We start from the raw sequence: 12,319 nt of genomic DNA, 5'->3' as shown, positions 1-12,319 counted from the left end.
TTAAATAATTCAATAAAAATAAATAAAATTTTTCACTTTTCTCCATTGTTTTCTCTCCCAATTAAAAAACATGTGAAGTAACATTTTCCAAACAAGGATTTATTTTTGTTCTTTCAAAAAAATACTCCCTCCAAACACAAGTAAAATTTTTTTTTCCTTTTTACCTTCTTTTTTTCTCCAAATTGGCACACTAGATATTTAAAAACAAGTATTGATGCAAATGCCTTGTTGAGGCTTTCCTGTAAGCCCATGTCAAATGATTAGTGAAACTTTACATCCTGTTTGCTAACCTGGAAACAAAAAAGCCATGAATTGTAACTTCAGATCAGAAGAATACTCGCAGCTACCAATTTACTGCCATTAGAACCAATCTTAAGGCCAAATCAGGCTTTTGAATAACAATTTCACTAATGATTACATTATTACCGGAGTTGAATGCTTCATGCTCTAGCTCTTGAGTGTACTCAAATAAATCAGAAACGCCTTGGAATATATTAATACTAATAAATCATCGATAAATTTAACACGGACCAAAGAAAATCTAAGAGAGGGAGAACGCAGGTTGCAGAATCCTGTTTTACAGTTGCCAACTCTACCCACAAAACATAAATATAATGGAACAAAAGTAAAAGAGCGAGGAAGAAACCCCAAATTGGGGTGTAAAGCTGAAGTCACAGCATCAAGCCTCCTATTATCACACATCTAGAAGGGAATATGAAACAAATAGCAAATTTTAGATAACCAAATTCAATGCTAGGAAATATACAAAAACTATTCGATTTTGTATTGTTTTGGGGCAAACATGACTATACAAAATTACATGTTGGCTACATGAACTGGAAACTGAGACCGGAGCATTTTAGCTAATTCAACACACCTGCAAAGCACCAAACAAAACCAAGCAATATATTCGAAGTTGATTGAATTAGTTTCCGTATCACATTCCCCACATATGATGTCAAGAAAGTACCTCAAGTTCTCTAACTAGTTCTTCCTTAAAATCTCAAAATCACACCATTAAAGCAGCAAACTATCAAAAAGAAAAAAAAAAAAAAAAAAAAAGAATTTTGAAAACCAATGGTACTAACAATAAATTAGGCCTAAGATTTGCTATGCTTATCACTCGACTGGACATTCTATTTACAGGCCTATAAAGCCAGGAAATTATCTATTGAAACATCTAAACAATGGAAAGCTCCACTATTTTGCTCTGAAAAGTAATAGACATCAAACAACAATTGGATATCTTAGTATGAAAACCAGAGCAATGACAATCACCCAAAAAGAAAGAGCTGCCTGACAAAGTTTCCTAATTCCGAAATTTACCAGCCATCAACTTATATATATCTTGGTGCAGCTAATATTTTGTTGTCAAGGTCGATTCATACGTCCAGCATTTTCAAGAACACGGAATACGGTAACTTTCAGCACAATATCCCTTGATCTCAGCAGCTCAAAGACACAAACATCTCCTTCCCCCAAATTATTTTCCAATGAGAACTCATACCACCCTTGGCTCAATTTAGCTCTACCTCCCCTATAAAGGCATCGGACAGGCCATTGTTTCCCATCAGAAAACTGAAGTTTAATGAATCCTGAAACCCCCTGTAGATGCTTCTCAGCAAAGCAAGATGGCAAATACTGCAGAGAGAAAAAGGAGTTGCATTATAAGTTATGCAGCATGCTGTCAGATGAAAATGAAAATAGCAGAAATAGGTAGTGACTCACCATAATGCAACCCCTGTATAGGTAAGATGGTCGCAGGACAACCCTGCAGAAAGGATTGACTGGCTCGAATGTTTTTGCTGCATTTATCGCCCTTTCTCTTTCTTCAGCAGTCACAGTTCGCTTTCTTGCTGAAGCACTTTCATAAAATCTAAAGCGCACGTCAGCTTCATCTTCTTGTTGAGATGATGGATGCTGCTCATCTGCAGTTTCATTGAATCAATAAATGATGAGGATTTTCACTTCTTGAGGTTTAACAAGGTGATGAGACATACAACTTCAATGAACTTACTGGGATCAAGTTTCCGCTTTTTTCTCCCTTGTTTTTTAGGTTTTTGCATTTCTCCCACTCCATCTGGACTATAAAATTTCACATCTTCTATGCAATTTTTCCCCTCGATTGCATTAAACTGAACACCAACATCTCGAGTATCTTGGTCCACCATGTGTGAAATACTAGCACCCTTTGACAAGTGCAGGTTCCCTTCACCAGACCAATTTATGTAGTTAAGTTTAGACTCATGGAACAAATTCTGCAATGCTGGAGGATTGCAACTTTTTTTAATTGTCATTTGATCAAGACGTTCATCAAAAACCTTACTTTTCAAAGAATTGGGAATTAAGCACGGAGATGAGGAGCTCAAGTGTTCGATAAAGTCATCATCTTCCATCTCTTCAAACACAAGATATCTTCTGCCACTTAGAGCATTAGATTGATAGTTTATCTCAGAAGCAGACAAATTGAATATATGAACAGTAAAAACTGCATGCCCTTCATATCTGAAAACCAAAAAATAACCAATACGTATAGAATAGCGTTCCATAAATTCTTGCCATCCTTCATGAAACCAAAATTTGTCATCAGCTTTTATCAATCCAACAGGCCAAACAGGACCACCAGGAACACTGAGTCTTCCAAAAGCAGATAAGTCATTTCCAAATTTTCTGACAAAATTATCAGGGATCCTCTGCAAGTACAGCTTTTCATTATACTCCATGATTCAAGATTGTAGAAGACACAACATAACTCATAACATATTGGAAGATAAGGTTGTTGCATACATACCTAATAGTTGATAGCCACTCTAAGATGACAGTTTCTATTTAGGATATTTATCAATATTTTAGAAAGCTAGTATTTTTCTAGCAAATATATATAAGAGAGGAAAAACGAAAGCAGTATCATACAATTATGAGATTTCAAAAACTGCTGAGACTACATGGTCATTTACCAGTCACATTTAAATATTTAATATAATCAATGCCTAGTTCGTCACAAAATCTGTAAGGTGTCGCAAGAATTTCAAGATTCAAGAAGTACCAAAATTTAATGGTTGTTAGTGACTGATTGACTATTACTATTAGAAAACATCAAGAGTGAATCTATACAGTTGAATTTCAACCACATATTCTTTCACAAGAGCCACGACATAAGAGTATAATATACATCAAATGATAAAGCACATGTCTATTGCAGGCTCAAATGATTAGTAGAGTGATTGTTCCATTTCTGAACATTCAATAGTAACCCAATGCCTCCACTTGTTTTATAAATTGAAATATTATGTAATAATTCAATACTTGTTCTATTCTAATTCTGCTAATAAATGAGAGTAGACTGAAAATAAGAAAATGACTGTCGCAATTGAGTATATTTAATCCAACAGATGGATGTTATCATGCCTGCTATAACTGCCAAGTAACAAAAGAAACTGGTGCTAAATCTTGTAGCTGAACTATAATGAACTGAAAGAAGCAATTATAATAGCTCAAGAAAAATAGAAGTCCTATAAGCCAGACAACAGAAAGAAATTTCTGACGATAGTAGACAATTGAAATTTGTCACATTTCTTAAACACGAATTAGGAAAAAAAAAATTACAAAGTTGAAAGAAAGAAACAAAAACCCGTGAACTGTCAGCTATTACACTGAACTAAGCCTTGATAGTGGACACTCTTCATCTTAGATTAATAAAGAGAAGAATAAGAATTGCAAGTATCTAAATTCCTGCTATCCCTAATCTAGTTAGTCCTCTGTCAAACAAAAAATTGGGATTGTTATCAAATCCCTAAAGAAACACGTATGAAAAGGATGCGTAAAATAAAAAACACAATCAAAACAATTTTAGACCACCTTTTTCAAATACCCTTTGATCTCATTCACCAAAATAACCTTTTTGGGTTTCAAACTTTTTTACACTTGGCCTCTTAAATTCTGAAGTTTTATCAAAATTCCATTCCACACATAAAGTCACAAATCATCTAGCAAAGACTAACAAGGAAAATTAGAAGACATGTGTATAAAAAGAAACGAAAAATGAAAACATGAAGAGAGGGCGAAAGAGAAAAGATTGTCGTTACCAGTTTCCTGTCTTTAATGGTGTTTGAGAGAATTAACTTGTGAAAATAAGGTCTAGGCATTTTGGGGGATTTTGGGTTTTTGGGGTTTGTGGGTATTATATGAGAGAGAAAGAGAAAGAGGGAGATGGTCAATTAGATCATGATTTGATGATAAGACCGCTAATTGAAAGAGTTTCTTTGATTTCAGATCTGTTTCTCCTCTCTTTCTTCTCTCCCTCTTTCACTACTGGTTTTAGTCAAACAGTGCCTTAAAAAACTCTACTCGACCTAAAAAGTTGAACGAGTTGAGTTCTGACTGACTCACCAGGTCAAATCGGCCTGACCCAATCGAACTCAAATGGCCAACTCAGAAACTCGGAGTTTGTTTTTATTTTCCTTTTTTGGACAATAGTAGCCAATGATTGAAGACATCTTTTGGTTGGTACTTTGTTGTACTTTCCCAATATCAGCCCTTTATTATTTTTCACACAGCTACTACTGATTTTTCTTTACCTCTATGTCAAATATTAGATTGAATGGTACCCATCTGATGATAAGAATTATTTTTTTCAATAATTTCATATATTGATGTTATTGTTGCTCAGCTACCTATTCCAAAAAAAAAAAAAAAAAAAAAAAATTCTCTTCTTTTGATTTCCTTCATTTATATTATACTCGATCAATATAATCAGACAGATTTTAATTTCAAAATAGAATTACACATTTAAATTTATATCATCTTATACGGTTTCATTTCACTCTTTAAAAATAGTCGATTGCATTTTTTAAATTTTTAAATTTTATTTTTCATACATTATATATGAAATTTTTTTGGTTGATTCTCAAAATGCCCCTATCTATCCTTGGTGTGCCTATCATTTCGCTCTGCATATCTATGAATATAACAATACTATTTTTTCCATATTGAGTGATATAAGAAATTAATGCAATAGATAATACTTGCCTTAGTATATGGATCCACATCCATCTATACACTAGGCCAATAAATAATTGCCATTTAAAAAATTATCACCATTTATTTTATTTTTATTAATAAAAAAAACCAATATTCTAATTTTTACCCAATGCTTTTTTTATGGTAAAACCATTTTTTTTGCACATTAATATTTATACAATTGTGTTCTACCATTACAGAAAATACTTATTTGTATCTGATATGTGAATAGATTTATTATAAGGAAAAAGACTAAATTTTGATTATTTGGTTAGTGATTATTAGTTAAAAAAAGTTTAGTAAACATTTGTAAATAGAAATTTTCACCTTGAATGTTATATTTTGCTATTCCACATTGATTTAGAACAAGGTGTTTAGTCAAAATATAAGACTTTGAATATTATATTTTCTTAATTAGTTCCCATATGATTTATGATATGATAATTACGTAATATTAATTTTTAAATTTTTATTACATCATAAATATTCAAAACAATGAAGATATAATGCATTATTTTTTATTTTTATTTCAAAAATCAAAAGGATAATGTCAATGTCAATCCTTATTTTTATGCAATACAGAATCAAATACATTAGTAGCAAATTTCATTTATATACTGATTAATAAAATCTGAGTTATAGGCTCTTAATTAATTTTGGAAGTGTTTAGGTACAAATCAAGGGGAACGAGTCAATGTGATACTAGTGTCTCGTGAGATCAGCTAACTCGGATTGAGTCCAGAACGAGTCAATGACGTTTAAAACGCCGAGTCGAATCGCTAAGGGGCTGCCCTGCCCCACAATTCCCAACTCTGGTCAGTGTAGTCCTTTATTCCATTCGTCTTAGACGAGGTTCTTATGACACGTGTCGATCCAGGGTGGGTTGGGACCATAACCAGAAACCAATGGATGGTCCAACCCAATGACAAGACCAATTATTAGTTTTTTTTTTTTTCAATGGAACCAATAATATTCGGTAAAATTAACTATTTTAGTTAACTCCTAATTATTCTGTTTTATTACGGTTTTATAAAGCTAATCGTTATATGATTAACTTTTTATAAAACAATTATCTTAACTTTTAAAAGTTAAATCAAATATTATATTACTGAACACTATAAAAATTTAATGTTTATTTAAAAAGCTATTACGGAACGTAGTCTTTTTATTTTATTTATATTTTATTATTCTATCTTTATTTAATGTGCATATTTATGATAAGTATATTATTATTGCATCCACAAAAATAAACTTATTTTTGTTTTCCTATGGATAAAAGAAAAAAAGTTAGTTAACATAGTTTGAATAATCAATTTTGCCTATAATTTTTCTAAAATACTTGATATTATATTAATATTAGATATTACTTCCACTAAAGAATTGAATAGTCAAATCTTGGGTTATAGTTCGGTTTGAAAAGTAATCACAGTTCAATTTCGATTTTGGTTCAAAATCATAGATAATTAAATTAATTTTTATGCTCAAAATATGTGATTCTGGTTCAAAATAACCAAACCAATTTGGTTTGGCTTGATATCATTCAGTCCTATTTTAGTTATCGTGAAAATTCATTCAGTCAGACCGAACTAAATCAATTTAGTTTGATTAAACTGAATGCTCACCTGTAATTTCAAATGATAAAATTAAATCAATTAAATACTTATAAATAAATGAAAATATGAAATTATTGTTTCAAAATTGTAATCACAAATCAAATCAAATATTATATATATATATAAGCTAAAAATACCCAAAAAAATTATTACAAAGAGGTGTACAAGATTACTAAATTCAGAACTTTAAGATGCATGATAAATTCCATAAATGCCATAAATTTTTTTTTTTCAAATATATGATTAAACTTACGTATTTAGCCGAATTAAATAGAAATTTCTTGATAAAAAGACATTATTAAATAGAGATATATTAGAGAATTAAGAAACTAATTTTTACTTAAAAACCTAACTTCCAACAACCGTTAACGGGACAAAGGTAAGATTCAACCAGCTTGCATACATAACTGTCTCGCGCGCTCTTAGCAGTTTCGAAGGACACATATACAAGAAAACACCAAATATATATATGTATATTTTTTAAACAATATTCTAACAATCTCCCAATTCTCTGTAATTAGGTTTCTTTTCCATGTTTAACAGCTAATTAAAATTATAAAGAAAATATTTGATCGAATCCTTCATCAAGCTTGCTTTGGAGATCATTTAGATTGTTCACGGTAAATCTTTCTTTTTATCTATTTATTCCTTTTATTGATTCATGAACTGTTGCATTGGGACATTCCAATATTAATCAGAAACTAATTATAATTTTTGTTTTGTGTGGATACTTTTTTTTTTTTTTTTGTCAAGAAATGATGTTTCAGGTGGCGGAGGTGGTGGTGGCGGCGGCGATGGTGGCTGCGATGAGTATTGGTGTTAATGCAGATGATACCAATGATGTGTTTAGCCCTTGTTTAGATGCTAAAGTAGCAAAATCAGATGGATTTACGTTTGGTCTTGCATTTTCTAGCAAGGAATCATTCTTTTTTGATCAAGTTCAACTTTCACCTTGTGATATTCGTCTTTCTCTTTCTACCAAAACGGCACAACTTTCTATTTTTAGGCCAATAGTTGATGAACTTTCTTTGCTTACTATCAATAGCACCACCTTTGATCCGGTGAGTGAAAATGGGATTAGTTTTCTTTAATTTCTTTCTTTTTTCTTTTAATTTAACATGAATTGCATTTCAAAATCACAACTTTAGAACCGAGAAAATGATTTCCGTCGATAACTCTGGTAGAATTTTGTTCAGAACGTAACTAGTAATATAGAATTTAATTTCAAATGTTTTGTAAATGAATTTCATGAAATTTTTTAGAACAAGCTCTTAATATTCGCTTATAGCATAAATTTTTCAGGTTAAGTTTGGTGGTTATATGGTAGCATTTGCTGGAAGGAAGTATGCAGCTAGATCACTTCCAATTATGATGGCTGATAATAATTTGATTATTACTAGCTTCACTCTGGTAAATGAATGAACAAAGGCATGGTTTTTTTTTTTTTAAAGATGATCTTTCTGTTCCTTTTTTCTAAAATAGCATCCTGACATTTATGTGAATGTGTCACAGGTCCTTGAATTCCAGGAGGGTACTCTTCAGAATTTGTATTGGAAGAATTTTGGGTGCGAAACTTGCTCTAGTGGTTTTGTTTGTCTCAATGAGAAAGATTGTGCAATTCAGACCTCAAAGTGTACCGTTCACGGTGGCTCTATTGACTGTAGCCCGAGTATACAATTAGCATTCTCTGGTACTGACAAGAATCTCGAATCTCTGAATTCGTGGTACGAGGTATCAAATCTCCGGCAATACTCTCTCCATGGACTATACTCGGATCTCCAAGACTCTGTTAACCAATTAACTGGCCAGCTCTAAGAGATAGATATGTATACTCTTTTTTTCAGTTATATTGCCTTGCTATGTGATGCAACAGTTAATTTATCTATATATTGGTACAACAGTTTTGTCTTAATTATGGATTTATTGAATATTGAGGTGTCTGTCTTAATTGTGTAATTCTATCCTGACATGTAATATGCATAATCATTCTAGAATATATAGACTCAGTGATTAAGATGGGAAAATACAAGTGCAACCATTCCAATGCTCCATCAAAGAAGTAATTTTCAATATTGCCAATGAAGATATTAAGAAGCTGAAATCACTTGCCAAAAGTAGTGTATATGTTTCACAAGACTTCAAATATATTTCTCCTTTTATATACAACAAACAAAATTGGAGACCCTAACTATGAATATGGGAGAATATAACTTCAAAAAGACAGCTGACTTTTATGTGATTACTCTAGTGTCAGAAAGTCTCATTCTTCCAGCTTAATAGTAGGGATTACTCTAGTGTCAATCTGCAAGTTTCGTCTGCTTTTCCTTCATCTCATTATTGTCATCACCCTCCATGTTTTCTGTTTTTTCTTTCTGCCTGTTACCATTATCAGAACTGCTATTGTCATCGATATCATCACTTTCATCATCAATATCAATATACTTGCTACTATCAGAGCAGTACACTAGTTTTTCCTTTTCTTCCATCTCAACTTCATCGTCATTGGATTGAAGATCAAAGTCTTCATCGTGGTTCTCCTCTGCACCATCAGTGACAAGATGAGATTCTTTATCTGCAAGGGGCAGTTCTCTCGCTTCAGAGTTGTCTGAGTGAATTTGAGAGAGTCGGGTTTGAATTAGGTAATGTGCCACAGACTTGAAGCCCAGTCCTGTAACCTGAAAAGCAAACCAAAGTTAAGCACTGCATGCTAGCATACCAAATTACCACTCTTGCACTGCATGCTTAATGTGCAGATTAATTTGTAATGACCTTTCTATATAGAGAGCCAGTGGCCACCCATCCTTTTGCCTTCCGGCAAATACTGCAGTTGCAAATTCCGCGACAAACAGGGCAAACCCAATTTGGATTCTCATTGACTTCAATCACATTCTCTCCATATCTGCACAAGATGGAAACAGAACTGACCAAATTGCCAATATTGATGAAAACATAGTGAAAGACTGATTTGTAACTTCATATAAAGTCAGTGCCAGATTCCAAGAGGAAGTCCTCAAATATGAACCACTAAAGGGCTTCTTTAACATTGAGAATGTAAGTAAATACCTCATGTATAAGCAATCTCCACAAAATTGCCCTTGGACAACATTACATTCGCTGCAGTGGGTGTGACGCCCAAGAGTTTTCTGCCTGCAAAAGAGGATGTCATCTCTAAGATCGCGTCAAAAAAGCAAGGCAAATTAAGTTAATAGGTTAGTAAACAAGCTTCTAATATCATCATCTGCATCCAAAAAAGAAAAACATGAATCTGCATGAGGTCTCAAGCAGGAATTAGTGAAACAAACTACACTGGTGACATAACAAACAAGCAAACAGAAAATGCCATAAATAACAGAAAATCAGAGTTCATTGGAATTCAACAAATATATGCCATTTTCTCATTAAATTCCTTCAATTTCATCAATGGAATGTGCATGCATAAAATTGGGGCAAGAAAATTTCCAGGATTCCAAACAACTGAAAAAGCAAACATATTGAGGAAATAGTAGAAAGGGAAAATGTCATAATCTCCAAGAGTAGACAAAATGAAGATTAAAATTAAAATAAAGACAGAAAGAGAGAGAGTTTCGACCACCTGCATTGATGGCAGGTTTCACCATTCTCCGGGTCATATATGCGTTTTCCGTCTGTGCCATATCCATCCACAAATAAAGTCCATGCTGTCTTACAATCACCCAAAAGTTTCTCATGTTCTTCCGTATACACTTCTGGCTTAGAACCTTCTCGCAACTGAACCCCAATACCTTTAGCAGACCCTTTCTTTGCCTTATGGCGAAGCTCTGAATAATTAACTGGAGTCTGACTCTTCAACCTAAAAACCATAAAATAACCAAACAAAACTACGACAGACAAATATCTGGAATTTCAAGAGCAACAGAATCTGCATGTCTCAATTTGATTGGCAAGAAAAGCAGGGAGGGAAAGAAATTTGATATTTTAGCCCAACAAAAAATCCATAGTCTTTTCAGTTGAGCAAAATTCATTTCCCCAACAAAGGACTACAAGGGAAAAGACATTCTTTCAACCAAACAGAAGCAAGGACTAAATCGAAATAAAACCTATTAAAGCTAAGAAAATATGAGACTTTTCTTTCCTTTTCTAGGAACCCAAACAGCATCAAAGAGGGGAAAAAAACCGCACAATAAAAATCATATTTACTTTTAAAAGGTTTTCTTTTCCAAAACCCAAAAACGCAAGCTTTTTTGACAAACCAAACATAATTTTGAAGAAAGAAAAACCTTGAGGAGCGCCTTGGGGAATCGGAGAGGGGCAAAGAAGGTTTGGGAAGTTTCTTCTGACTAGAAACGTTTCGAGGGGTTCTGTTAGTTGAGGCAGAGCGAGACTTGAGAAGGTCAAAAAAACCCAATTTCTGCATCCTCTCTTTGTTCTCTTGGATTCTCTGCTCTCTCAACTTCTCATACCCTCCATTTCCCTCATTATTACCTTCAAGAACCTCTTCATTCCTATTGTCGCTGTTGGCGTTTTCACTCGCCATGCCTACAACAGCTCTCTTTCTCCGTGTCGACACCATTGTTAATTGTTTCTTTTAAAAATGTCCTCTACTGGAGAAGGAGAAGAAAGGAAGAGCTCGTTGCTTTTTCTTCTTGGGTGGCGGGAACAACGGAACAAACGCTGTGGTGCTGTCGTTTTTTAATTAGATAATGTTCTGGAGCGAGTGGAATCCACAGGCTAAAGAGACAAGAACGAGGAATAAAAGGTTGCTACTTGCTAGTTGCAACACGGAAAAATTTTAACTAATACCAGATTTACAAACTCACTCGTGTATCAAATTAATAAGAATGAAATGAGAATAAATTTTTTATTATAACAAAGTATTTTTTACTGTATATCGATTAAAAAAAAAAAAAGGGATAAAATCAAACCCATTTAAAAAATCTTCGGTGACATTAGTTTAGTCCATGGCCACTTCATGAACCCCGTGAAGAAATGTAATTTCCAACTAAATTAATGAATATCAAACTAATGAAAATAGTAATAATTTGATAAAAAAAAAAGAAATAATTTCTATTTTTATTGAGCCTCCCTTATATAAAAAAATGAAATTTTAGTACTTATTTATTTATTGTATTGAAAATATTTATCTATCTATTTGTTAACTTAAGGATTAGGTGATATTCTTGAAATTATGTAAAAAATTAATGTATAAAAAAAAATAAAAAAAAATAAGAAATGGAAAAGTATGACGTTACATCTTAAATCAACAATAGCCTTCAATGCCCATAATTTTCTGTTATTTCTCAACTCATTTGCTTATTATTTCCTCTCTCTCTCTCTCTCTCTCTAATTATTTTATTCTATGATTCAATTGACACAATTTTTTAGCCCCAAACGACACGTCATTCTATATAAATGCAACCTCAAATGATACGTTTTACCATAATTAGCGACTTAAAAATTTTAGTACATTCACTTAAAAACCTTAAACATACTCCATGTCACTAATGTGTGGTCAAATTACTATACAATTCACAGGACAGGAGGGAGCTAAGGCCCGAGTAACAGCCATGACTGTAATCTCAAAATAATCAAAAGAATTTCTGTATGAATAAATCATATACTATTATGGTGCGAAACGACAAGTCAGTCATATTCCTCAGGTTTATGATACCCATCATCATATTCAAGTCAAACGACGTCTTTTCAACAGG

General features: G+C 32.8%; 3 protein-coding genes across 3 annotated transcripts; 1 reads left to right on the top strand and 2 right to left on the bottom strand.

Annotated features, from left to right (window-relative positions):
* Positions 1-894: 894 nt before the first annotated feature.
* On the bottom strand, positions 895-4,330 carry LOC105631633 (B3 domain-containing transcription factor VRN1). The gene is made up of 4 exons (XM_012213815.4): positions 4,086-4,330; positions 2,018-2,693; positions 1,729-1,928; positions 895-1,641 (listed from the first exon to the last, which is right to left on the bottom strand). The coding sequence occupies exons 1-4, from the start codon at positions 4,143-4,145 to the stop codon at positions 1,372-1,374; spliced, it is 1,206 nt and encodes a 401-aa protein (XP_012069205.1). The 5' UTR covers positions 4,146-4,330; the 3' UTR covers positions 895-1,371.
* A 2,765-nt stretch (positions 4,331-7,095) lies between these two features.
* On the top strand, positions 7,096-8,588 carry LOC105634310 (CSL zinc finger domain-containing protein). Its single transcript, XM_012217145.3, has 4 exons — positions 7,096-7,252; positions 7,386-7,693; positions 7,935-8,042; positions 8,145-8,588. Exons 2-4 carry the CDS (start codon positions 7,388-7,390, stop codon positions 8,445-8,447), a joined length of 717 nt encoding a protein of 238 aa, XP_012072535.2. The 5' UTR covers positions 7,096-7,252; positions 7,386-7,387; the 3' UTR covers positions 8,448-8,588.
* A 129-nt stretch (positions 8,589-8,717) lies between these two features.
* LOC105634252 (uncharacterized) lies at positions 8,718-11,391 on the bottom strand. Its single transcript, XM_012217087.4, has 5 exons — positions 10,889-11,391; positions 10,225-10,461; positions 9,696-9,779; positions 9,402-9,531; positions 8,718-9,307 (listed from the first exon to the last, which is right to left on the bottom strand). The coding sequence occupies exons 1-5, from the start codon at positions 11,179-11,181 to the stop codon at positions 8,930-8,932; spliced, it is 1,122 nt and encodes a 373-aa protein (XP_012072477.1). The 5' UTR covers positions 11,182-11,391; the 3' UTR covers positions 8,718-8,929.
* Between the last annotated feature and the right edge of the window lie 928 nt (positions 11,392-12,319).

Source organism: Jatropha curcas, chromosome 11, assembly GCF_041381405.1.
Source record: "Jatropha curcas cultivar XTBG-Jc1 chromosome 11, XTBG_Jcur_1.0, whole genome shotgun sequence".
In the NCBI taxonomy this organism is placed as follows: Eukaryota; Viridiplantae; Streptophyta; class Magnoliopsida; order Malpighiales; family Euphorbiaceae; genus Jatropha; species Jatropha curcas.
Note: the sequence above shows the minus strand (reverse complement) of the source record. Positions and strands in the feature narration are given on the sequence as shown.

Excerpts from the sequence above, each read along its gene's own strand:
- LOC105634310 (XM_012217145.3), top strand. The coding sequence starts at position 7,388 with ATGATGTTTCAGGTGGCGGAGGTGGTGGTGGCGGCGGCGATGGTGGCT. Across the intron at positions 7,694-7,934 it reads ATAGCACCACCTTTGATCCG|GTTAAGTTTGGTGGTTATAT; the intron begins GTGAGTGAAAAT and ends TAAATTTTTCAG. Across the intron at positions 8,043-8,144 it reads TTATTACTAGCTTCACTCTG|GTCCTTGAATTCCAGGAGGG; the intron begins GTAAATGAATGA and ends AATGTGTCACAG.
- LOC105634252 (XM_012217087.4), bottom strand. The coding sequence starts at position 11,181 with ATGGTGTCGACACGGAGAAAGAGAGCTGTTGTAGGCATGGCGAGTGAA. Across the intron at positions 9,532-9,695 it reads GGAGATTGCTTATACATGAG|ATATGGAGAGAATGTGATTG; the intron begins GTATTTACTTAC and ends CATCTTGTGCAG. Across the intron at positions 9,308-9,401 it reads CTGGCTCTCTATATAGAAAG|GTTACAGGACTGGGCTTCAA; the intron begins GTCATTACAAAT and ends TTTGCTTTTCAG.
- LOC105631633 (XM_012213815.4), bottom strand. The coding sequence starts at position 4,145 with ATGCCTAGACCTTATTTTCACAAGTTAATTCTCTCAAACACCATTAAA. Across the intron at positions 2,694-4,085 it reads CCATTAAAGACAGGAAACTG|AGGATCCCTGATAATTTTGT; the intron begins GTAACGACAATC and ends CTGTACTTGCAG. Across the intron at positions 1,642-1,728 it reads TATACAGGGGTTGCATTATG|TATTTGCCATCTTGCTTTGC; the intron begins GTGAGTCACTAC and ends TTCTCTCTGCAG.